Source organism: Zingiber officinale, chromosome 9B, assembly GCF_018446385.1.
Source record: "Zingiber officinale cultivar Zhangliang chromosome 9B, Zo_v1.1, whole genome shotgun sequence".
Classification (NCBI taxonomy): domain Eukaryota; kingdom Viridiplantae; phylum Streptophyta; class Magnoliopsida; order Zingiberales; family Zingiberaceae; genus Zingiber; species Zingiber officinale.
The window spans coordinates 7,602,231-7,613,662 of NC_056003.1; the positions used below are offsets into that span (position 1 = coordinate 7,602,231).

At 35.1% G+C, this 11,432-nt stretch overlaps 1 protein-coding gene across 9 annotated transcripts; it reads right to left on the reverse strand.

The window, feature by feature from the left end:
- Positions 1-1,093: 1,093 nt before the first annotated feature.
- On the reverse strand, positions 1,094-8,577 carry LOC122023391 (meiotic recombination protein SPO11-1-like). Of its 9 annotated transcripts, none has more exons than XM_042581471.1 (15): positions 8,417-8,577; positions 8,235-8,334; positions 5,881-5,954; positions 5,697-5,783; positions 4,480-4,553; positions 4,090-4,106; positions 3,910-3,979; positions 3,801-3,837; positions 2,531-2,578; positions 2,388-2,446; positions 2,272-2,303; positions 2,069-2,174; positions 1,668-1,788; positions 1,514-1,577; positions 1,094-1,350 (listed from the first exon to the last, which is right to left on the reverse strand). In XM_042581471.1, the coding sequence occupies exons 1-15, from the start codon at positions 8,553-8,555 to the stop codon at positions 1,227-1,229; spliced, it is 1,152 nt and encodes a 383-aa protein (XP_042437405.1). In that variant the 5' UTR covers positions 8,556-8,577; the 3' UTR covers positions 1,094-1,226. The 9 variants fall into 9 exon arrangements, with proteins under 9 accessions (XP_042437405.1, XP_042437408.1, XP_042437404.1 ...); XM_042581474.1 differs by having other exon boundaries at positions 2,069-2,081; positions 5,697-5,798; XM_042581470.1 differs by having other exon boundaries at positions 5,697-5,798.
- Positions 8,578-11,432: the final 2,855 nt, after the last annotated feature.

Genomic DNA, 11,432 nt, shown 5'->3' on the forward strand with positions numbered 1-11,432 from the left:
CTTTTATTTTCAAACACTCCATATTTAAACTTGTTACTAACTTCAAAATAATTTCTATAAAAATCATTTTTAAATAAATAAAAACTCTCTCAAACACTCTTAACTAGAAACACTTCCTAAGTTGGTGTCCTAAGGACAACCCTTCACAACCTCATTGCATGCTTAGAGCATCCACATCAGTATCCTCATCTAAAATCTAAAATTTAGGGTAAAAGAATTATTTTATTAAATTTAGATATCTATTTTTCACTACATGATACATCAATTTCTCTATAATTTACCATATATTTATTTTTTTATTATTTTTTCTCTTTCCTTCATATTTTTTATTATTAGATGAAGGAAAGAGATAAAGGAGAGAGAAATTTTTTATTATTAGAGGAAGGGGAGAGAAATTTTTTATTATTAAAGGGAGGAGAGAGAAATAGTATTTTAATGTTTAGGGAATGAATTCCATTCCCTAAATTTAAAGAACTACTATTTATAAAATGTATATTTAGAGAATGAGTAGGGTATCTGATGTGGATGTTTTTTTAATGCAAAATGTAAAATTTAAGGTAAAAGTTTAATTTAGAGTAATTGATGTGGATGCTCTTAGATAGGTGGTCGATGCTTACTCGCATCCAACCGACTGGATCACATGATACGGCCTGGTCCTGCATAGCCTGCCAAAACCCGGCCGTGCTACACCCCACCTTGATTGGAAAATAGTTTGTTGTATGATTCAAGGTCAGGCCGCAGATCGCATCAGATAGGACTGGACGACACAAATCGAGGCCGGACATTAATTCACAGGTGAAGAAACTAAAATATTTTAAACTTTACGCTAACTCTGCGGTTTTAAAATTTAATTGAGTACATTTCACAGGTGGAGAAATTAAAATATTTTGAAGCCATTGAATCATTATCTACCGATTTCCTTTATTAGCACCGCACCAGGCGACTATGAATGAGCATCCAAATTGAAAATAGAAAAAAGACATCAGATCCAGCAAAACCAAATAAAAGAAATTGATCTATTTGTTCAATTTTATTTTATTTTTGTTTCGATTTTTATCCGTTGCTGGTTTGAAATAATGCTAAATCGATCAAATTGAGCCAAAAAGATAATGACGATGAAGAGATGATGGATTCATTCGATAACTTGGTAAAATCATAATGATCATTAATATGAAAATAATAGAATGGTGGTGACTAACCCCTCAAACTGAGATTTCTATGCGAACTTATATGTAACTTCCCTCGTGAATCTTCTCTGGGATGTACTCCGATAAAAATGACAGTGAGTTGGAAGATAATGCTTCAATCTCAAATTTCATACCCTTTTGCAGCATGACCTCCAGCTCCTTCCTGCCACAATTGAATTAAAACAATTTTCTTATGGGATTTGTATAAAAGCAAATGAAATTTAGGTATGAATAATATCAAATGGACACGGATTAAATAATAGCTGTAAGAACCACCAAAGGCTTTGGCACAAAACGTAAATGATGGAAGTTAGGTGAAATCCAACCTCCATTGTGGTGCTTCCTTTGACAAATAGCATCTAAGAAGCATTGCTTTAGCTCTCTCCTTGTCTGCAGTGAAGTTTAAACCCATAACTTAGACTCTGTGCAGAGATCTTAACTGAAGTTATAATGTGACAAAAAATAGTTACTGAAAATGACCATGAGATGTCATTTTGAGAAGACAGCGATCCGGAAAATGATACTTGTCCAAGTCTGAATGAAAGACTCCAAGCCAACGTACAGTAGGTACTCGCAACATATTAGCATCATATGCCATTTGCTTCAAGGGAAAAATAGGAAAGCCAGGAGGCATTTAGACGGAGACTATAAACTAGTTCAACATTCAAGCAGCACCAAGAGTTAGCTGTCTTTGCCCTATCAAGGTAAGCATTATGGAATTTGTTTCATATTCTAAACAGGGTTTATATCTATGCATATAAAAATAGCACGTAGAAGAGCGTGGTCTCATACATAATTTCATATCCCTAATATTGGGCTCAACTCGAGTAATTATCTGATTATTGAATGAATATGGTTATTGAAGCTTGAAGCAGGCATACCATGGAACCAAACCTATATATGGTTAGTATATCAAAACCATAAGGATCATAATCCACCAGGCAATATACTGGCAAAAGAAGCTTGTCTACAATATGGCGCAAAAACCTGAAACCAAATCGTATCAATCAGCAAGAATTTGTATGACAAATTGCTACTAAATAAGGTTCCAGAATATAGAACAAAACAGCAATTATGTGGATACCTTCTTGTAGAGACATCAGGATATCCTCTTCCCTGATTAAAGTTACAAACGTTCGTGATTAGCAATCAACTAAAAGGATGAATATAATATAATTGAATACATGTTATTCTGCTCACTGTAATGATAATGCATTGGTTTTTCTCGCAAAATTTATCATTCGCCAAGCGCTGAAACACTAAAGTGATAGCACATTAAAACCGAAAAGGCAAACCAGAATAGCCTGTTAAGGTAGACAAACGGAGTCAACTGAAAGTCCTGCCTGATTCCTTCTCGACAACAAGAATATATCTGGAAACACTGGCAATATCTGCAAAAACCGATAAAGCTAATGTTTCACGCTTTCACCGCTGATCATATAACATGTTTTGTTAGTCACAAATATTTGGGGTCAACTACATGGATCTTATGTAATTGTCGTCCATCAAATTCTATACATGGCTATAACATTGAGATTCTTAATTTTTTTTAACATTAGATTAAATAAACCTTTTTTGTTCCCTCTATCACTCACATCTTCCATTTTGTGGAATCAACTTAATTTAATTATAAATGTAATGGTATTTTTTAACATGTTGATGCTATGTTGAAATAATTTGCCAATTTATCATCAATTAGAGCTACACTTAGTTGTTATTGGCTTAACATCTTTTATTTCATAACAATCTCTAGCTACTTGGTAGAGCTGTGATCTATAGATAGCAACATAAAAGAAGATAACTTACTTCCTCAAATCAGAAGGTTAACACAAAATAGAACAATGTGAATATATTGCTTGTTAGGAGAAACAAAAAAAAAGGAATTAACAATACAAGCAATTTGTGGATTAATTGTAAGCAGCAATTTTCAGAAAATACAGCCTGAGAATTATAAAGTAACAGAGAACATTCAGAATGCCCATCTAGAAAGAGAAACAAAAGAAGCTAGAAAATATATTGGGTAAGGTATTGTTCAGAAATTTAGAAGAACAAGTTCAAGCTGCATCTTCAGAGGCATGGTAAACAAACTAAGAGCCTGGTTTTCCTGATTAATATATCATGCTGATTATTGCTCAATTTTCTGCCCCTACAAAATTATACATCAGAGTTTAGTCTTTTTGTTTTTATAATAACCTTATATAACTATCTCTCCATTTTGATGGAGTTCTGGACGGAATTTGTCTACTCATCATCTAATTGTGAATGTGAGTTGAATACCCAAAATATTTGCTCCTCTTTCATCAGCTAGTGGTGAAATTATATTAACTGCCTATACACGTTGCATTTTAAACCAACAGACATAAACAACACCTAAAACCATCATAAATTTAACAACATAAAGCAGACTAATGATTTACACCATCAATTACATCAATTTATAGCAAAAGTTTCATCTAGATTTTATTGTCACTAATATAGCAAATAGAAGAAAGTGTCACAAGAAGATTTATGCCAGATGATTTCTGTTCACTCAAGATTGAATAATAAATAAGCCATTGTCAAGGTTATAAAAGAGGGAACAAGCTCAGTGAGAGTTTAATCTGAGTCATTTACCTTCCACCTCCTCAAGCGACACAGGAATAGAATAGGCCTACAATTCACTAAAATTTTAGTAAGCTAACCAGAGGGCAAAGCCATTATACTTGAGTTAAATGATGCTTACTGTGTTGGGATTGTTTATGCAACAAACCTTCCTACCAGCTTCTGAGAATCTCAACCAGCCCATCACCAATCTGTGAGGAAGAAATTGTGAATAGAATCATAGATACACTCGTACATAATAGCTTCAGAAAAAAGGAAAGGATATACTCAAATATTGACTAGTTCAAGTTGTAAAATCTACCCTTTCCCAACCGGCACCTGCAAAAATAAGAACCTACTGATCATTAAAGCAAACGCAATGAATTATAGCAATCTTAACAGTACTTACTTTGATAGTACAGAACTATTGTGGAGATATTCAGGCAAAGGTAATTATATTTACATGTGATTGTTTTTGTCTAAACAACAAGAAAACTAAGTTCTAATAGTATTATCCAAATAGCTATCAGTTTTTTGTTATTGTACCATTATGTCATAGCTTATAAAATATAAAAGACTTCAAATATCATAGTGATAAGTGACACTTGTCTAAACAGAGTACGCATTTATCAAATATATCATTTTTAAGGAATGCAAACAAGTCACTACCACAATTCCTAAACCTTCAATGTGAATTTGTACAATTTCTCACCACATTGAGATGATGACGACTGCACTTCAATAGAATACAGATGTCATTGATAGCCTGATCAACAGCTGCTTGATCTGTAATGAACCAGAGGACAAAGAAACACACTAAATTCTAAATATAGAATCCAGAAAGTGAGGGTGAAAAACTTGCAATAATCTTGCTGAAGATACTATCATTCATGTTGTATTAAAAAAAAATCACTCTGTATTTATTATGACCATAATGTCTTAAAAAGATATTTAACCACACAAACAGAAGATTAAAAGTTTGAATATCAAAGGAAAAATTAATTAATTACTTAGGTGTGACTTCAATATTTCATGCAAGTGTTGTAATTCCAAAACAAGAATCCCATCTCTCAGCTATTAACCTGCAATTGGGCTCTATGAAAAAAATTATTGTTAATACATCATTTAGATTTTTTTCGTAATTCTGTTCGAGTGAAATTTTCTTTGATTTCCCTCTGTATACCACACCTGTTTCAAAATAACTACCAGCCATGTTTTTAACTCTGATTAATACTACTAGTCTTACAATAAAATGATTGAATTTATCTATCTTCTCTGAACATATGATTAAATGGAAAATTAGATTTTAGCAATTTCCCAAGTGTAATGTGAATATAGTAAATTCTTGTAATATAAGTTACTGTAAGCTGTAGAATTTTTGAAACTTTTGTGCATATTTGCATAAAGAAAGGCCAATCAGGTGCACGAAGCTCCCACTATAACCATAAAAATTTGAGCCTCCAATACAAGTTTGCAACTTGATCATTCAGGTGAATAATGATTTACTAGATAAATAAAATTACTCCAGGCTATGATGAATAGTCAAACACTTGCCTAACATCCAATATACAAAAGCTTTTAAAACAAAGTTCAGTGTCAATGTCCTGTGACATGTTCAATCCTTGATGAAATTTTTTAATTTCTAATATTTGAGAACTTAAGCATATCACACTATTGGAATGAACTGTAATTCAAAAAATTTGTAGTGTTCAAAGTGAGTTCTTTAAGCTGTATAGTACATAATAGCAATAGTACAACATAATGCAGTGTTTCTGCCTATGTAACATATTTCTATGAGAAAATCTATGTAAAAAATTTAACTTGAATGCAATATTTATCTGTATGATATCAGACAAAACAATAGTTTCCATTACAAAAAAAAATATTGTTTGGACAATGATATTCTTGATAATTGAGAAAATTTCATACCTAAGAATACCCCAGGGTGCATGTAGTATATGTCTCTCTTTGATCCATGTTTGTTTTCTTGTAACAATTGTTGTATGATAAGAAGCACTGTAAGCAAGACATCTAATCACAGGGCACAAAATCTTCAACAATTATATTAACTAACCACATTTGATTTTGAATAGAGATGAAAATTTTTCATTACCCAGTCTATATGTGTGGCTTTCCTTCTCAATTGAAATTATTTCCTTACCATTGGGCAAGTCATAGCTACACGTGCTGCAATTTAGAGTGTCAAACAACATAGCAGATATAAAGATATAATGTGTGTGTGTGTGTGTGTATATATATATATATATATAAAGTTTTGTAGTATCCTCCCTCGAGAAACAAAAATAAAAGGGAAAAGCATTGGCAGAAACACAACAATCCTTTTCCATCATTTGAATGAAGGGGGAAAATTGTTAGAAAATCATTGTGGAGGAAAACAAATGAAGTGTTGGGTTGTAGTAAATTCTTTGAAGATAAGATGCAGGCTAAGTGTTGAGGGTATATATGTAATATGATAAAGTGTAGAGGTTTATTTTTAAAGAAAATTTATTAATATAGCACAAGTTTAATCTTAATCCTATTCTCCGTCCAAATCTTCTTAGCCATATTGTTCTCTTAGAGTCTTCTATTATGTTCCAAACATTATGTTGGTCATCCTCCACTATTTTCCACATCCATATTTTCTGGTTTGCTCTCCACTTGCCTTCAACAACATGCTCCTTTGTCTATTTAGTCTCATCTTATCCTCACACAATCCTCCACCACTACTAGAAAAAAGAGTATTACCCATAAATTTACCATCAGTAATAAGATTTATCAACAGAAAATATGTCCATCGGTGATAGTTGGCTGATTGGAATATTGACGGATGCTTTTACAATAACAAAAACAATTCATTGGAGAATAAAATATTATCAACTAGTATTTCCCATCAGTAATGATCAATACCAACAAAACATTTCCATATGTAAAGTATTTTTTACAATAAATTTTATTTTAAATATATTTAGAATATTTTCCAAAAAAAATTCTACGCAAATGCATATAAGTATTATAAAATTAATATTAACAATAGTGAATATTTACCGCTATTGTTACTATATTAAATATTTATATATCCCATATCATGAAAATATATATTTTGTATATTTGAAAATATTTTTAATATAATATTTTTCAAGTATAGCAATGAATTATTTAAAATACTTTTTTACTGTAGCAATATTTAAATTTTTAGTTCTCAATATTAAATAATGTAAGAGGGAAAATTATAGAGAACATCGGCTCATTACAAAGTAAATATTCATATGCAAGTTCAACACCTAGTATACTAGGTGTTATTTTAGTACATAGTAACTCAAAAAATCTTCTCCATATATGCTTATAGAATGGTGACTGCCCTCATCTGACATCTGCATGATGAGCTGAATTAGTATTGTTCAACAAATTTATAAAACTCCCATCCATCTATCTGCTTACCATGGTAGCTAGTCATTGTATCTCGATGAGTGCTGGATTCTGAGTCCTACTGATAAGGATGTGAATGATATGAGCGATATAGCTGCTATCCTAGATAAGGAGGGCATTACTGTGATGTCATAGATGGAAAAGATAAATATGGAGGATATAGGAGTCTCCCATTGTCTGTCTGCAAGGCAAACGTTATGTTCTTTACATAACTATATAGAATCTTTTGAAAAAGCTATATACTGAAATCAATGGACTAAGATCGCAAGAATGAAGGAGGGTGACAAGAACTCATCCTATTTTCATATGATTGCAAGCAAGCACAGGAGGAAGAACTTCATTGCTTCCATTGGTAGATGAAGACAGAATTCTTAAAAGAAGCTCTACTATGCAGGCATTAGAATTCTTAATCGAGGTTGTACTATGAAGGCATTCACTGATCATTTTCAAGACAGGACAGATCGATGTTCTCCATCATTCTCCTTACCAAGCCATAGAACAACTTTACACTCAGAAGTCTTTGTCTAAGACGAACTTCCTTGCGGCCCTGTTCTCTAAAGCTGAGATACTAATAGCTATAAAAATAAGTACGTAAGCTAGAAAACACAAGGCCGAATGGGTTCAATATCCGTACCGTATTCTTGGAATTTATGTAGAGGGATCTTCTAGTGTAATTTGATGATTTTCATTCAAGGAGTACAGTTGGATCGCTTCAACCAATTATGCATTTCTCTCCTACCTAAGTGCAGGGCGTGTGTAGGCAATCTCAGGCCTATTGCTTTGGAGTACCGTCTTGTTAAACCCATATCAGACGTACTGGCTCTCATACTCAAAATTATTCTCTCTTCTTGTGTCGGACAGCAATAATCTAGGCCATGGGGGTATAGTTTCTCATGTACTTTCATGTGTGCACAACCAGAAGGCACTTCGACTTAAAATCTTAAATCTCATTGCAGAAACAGGCGAGTTATGGAACATTGACTTCAGAATAGACCGCAGAATGATCTAAAATGGAATAAACGGGAGGGAATAGAAGAAGACCATCTTCCCGAAAGATCCGAGCAGTAGTTGCGGTACCGATCTAGGGCGACGGAAGGAGGTCGATCGTTGCCGAGATCATCAACGAGGGACTGCACAAAACCTACAGAGGCGAACCAAACAACCAATCTGTAATAGAACAAAGCAAAGAGAAAGATGGAAAGAGCGGAGATTCGCCGGCCTACTTTTGATTCGATGGAGCAGATCGGACGGGCTGGAACTCAAAGTTCTTCCTCCCGCCATTCCTCTCCTCTCCACTTCTTCCTCGCGAATGGCGACGGAAAAGGCTCGTATCGCGCAAGGAGGAGATAAGGCTGAGTTCATAGGGCTAGGTTGAAGGCCCGGCCCAACTGTCTATGCTTACTCTTCTAGAATAACAATTGTTCACACTTAGACAACGGTGAACATAAGTCAATAAAGAGCTAAAGTGACGCATTGACTCCTAAGAAACAATCATTTACAAATTAACAAAAGCCACAAGTATAGACCAAAATATCATACCACTTTATGTCATTATGTGACGGCAAATTCAAATTAAACTACTTAAATAGTGATTATAATCCTCCTGAAAAACAAAGTTCAAAGATTTTCTTGAACTTCGTTCCACTGCCATAGGCCGTCGGGTCCCTCTACAAACTCCAGTGCGTTGGCTGATAATGAAGTGCTAGAAACAAACACAAGAATGACGATCTTTTTCCTGTGGAAAAACAGTCCAAATATCGTTGTCTTGGGAATTGGGAAGTAAAGATTCAGTGGCTGAGACGACAGGCTTCTCCAAAAGACATCACTCTTTTTTAAAGTCCGGAAAGCAAACGAACGCCTATCATCAACGTCCAATCATTCGCTGCGCTGTGGGCGCAGCCTGTCCTTCGCACTCAACGAAAGGAAAGAGTACAAAATCATTTTATCTCAAAGTTTCATCTTGTAATTACAAACTGTCCGGTTTGGATCAGATTAGTGTCAATACGAGAAGCAATCATTTCGTTGATAAACACCTTCCCCGTGCGTGCCCTCTCGTGGGGAAGGTAGGCAAATTTATATCTTAATTTCTTAAACAATTAAATATAATAAATTATCCAGTTTGGATCGTATTGGTGTCATGTGAAAGCAATCATTTCAGTAATAAAAACCTCCTCCGTCTGCGTTCGCTTGTGAGGAAGGCACTTCCGGCCGGGCGTAGATTCCTCCTACCGTTGCGTCTAAAAAAACAGAGAAAACAGTGAAGACCGAGGAACAGCGCAACTGTTTTCAAAATGCATTAGACCGGAAAAAAAACACTGCACCTCTACACCACTATGGAACTGGTAAACAGGCCATCAATTAGATTCAGGGAATCACCAAATGTAAGGTAGTGCAGCAGTCAACTGGCTAAAGCGAGGAGTCCCCCCAAAATTTGACTTGGAGGATCTATTGAGGGAGATTTACACGTCTCAGGGACCATGCGGTTCAAGCAATTCCCACTGGCGTAGGTCGCTGTCCAGTATCGCATGCATGTTAAAGTTATTGCAGGCGGGGAATATCACTGTGTGCTCGTCTCTGCCATGTATAGGAACAGAGGGACAGAGTTGTTGGCTTTGGGATCTTTAGCTATTTTGTTCCAAGTTTTTACAAAATCTATCCAAAATTTATGATATTAAATCATAACTCTGGTGCACAATCGGTTAGACCATTTGATAGTTCGGACTCTGATATCAATTGTTATAATCAAAAGAATTAGGATATCTCTACAATGATATGATATTGTTCACTTTTAGTATAAGCTCCCATAATTTTATTTTTAGGCTCTACCCAAAAGATCTCGTACTAATAAAAATATTTTTTTCTTATAAACCTATGATCTTTCCCATGTGTTTTCGATGTGGAACTATATTTGTAACCTTGCAACCCCAACAGTTCCAACAAAAGGGAAGTCAAGTCGATGCCTGGCCCTTTGGCTTCTTGGTTCCTTGGCGACGTGCATCAGAACGCAAGACCATTTCAGGATAAAATAACTATTGCACAAATCTCGAATTATTTCAAAAAAATGATAATATTCACGCAAATCTTAGGTTATTTTGAGAAAAAAATAACAACATGAATAAGTATTGCATTATTTAAGAAATTATATAATGATAACATAAAAATTAGAACAAAAGGAAAAAAGTATGTTGTATCTCTATAAAAGGTAGTTCCATCCAGCGTCCAAGGTACATACACATACCTATGTACATCAAAACCCTAATATTATTATTCCTCCATCCTCTAACCTGAGCATCGGAGTGGCTGCACTAAGAAATCCCCTAGCTGCCATTCTAACCTCTTTTTCCTCTTGTTTTGTTGTCGTCTAGGCTCGCAGAACCATATCATTCTCATTGCCTTCCAGCGATTGGCAATTAAGCTGGCAACAAGGTCAACTCATCGGTGGTTTACTCATTGATGTTCGTGGGCAGGATCAAAATGACACCATCTATGAGAATATTGAGTTAAAAACATAAACAGAGACGTTAAGATGGATGATGCCGGAAGACCTAACGTCATTGTCATAGTAATAGAGGATTTCAACAAATTGATAATGGTGACAGTACAAGTGGTGTTAAAGGAGTAGCCCTCGTATCCTCCACCAATGATTAATCCCTCAATTGAACCGTCACCCAGGTCGGTTGAAGCAACACCGATGCATCAGAGGATATCTTGGCCTATGGGAACGTCGCAAATTGTTTCTCCCATACCGATCGGTAAGTCCCATGAGTGCAATCAACCTAGGTTTGATCGGGTACGATCATGATTTTAATGTATGTGTCAAAAAGTTTAAGTTAGGTTTCACATTGGTTTGATATGTATGTTTGAGTTGTACATGACTTGGTGAACCGCACATGAAAAACTCGGTGCGAACAAATTTGGTAAGTGCATCCTAAGGCTCGGGTCCTTGAGATCGATGAAGGATGGTGCATCCGAGAAATCGTCGGACGAGGAGCAAAGGAGTGGGCCGAGGGAAGCGAACTTCAATGCAATGTGAAGAATGACATGGAAAGGAGCAGTGGACTCAAGTGCATCTGAGGGACGAAGACTAAAGAAGAGGGCTTCAAGGAAAACTCTGGAGAGAATGAGTATGAGTGATTGTAATGGGGCAGTCGGTTGATGTAAAGATCAATTGACTAGTTGAGGATCACAAAGACACAGAATATTTCTGTACCCAATGGTTGTGAAAATCAATTGACTGAT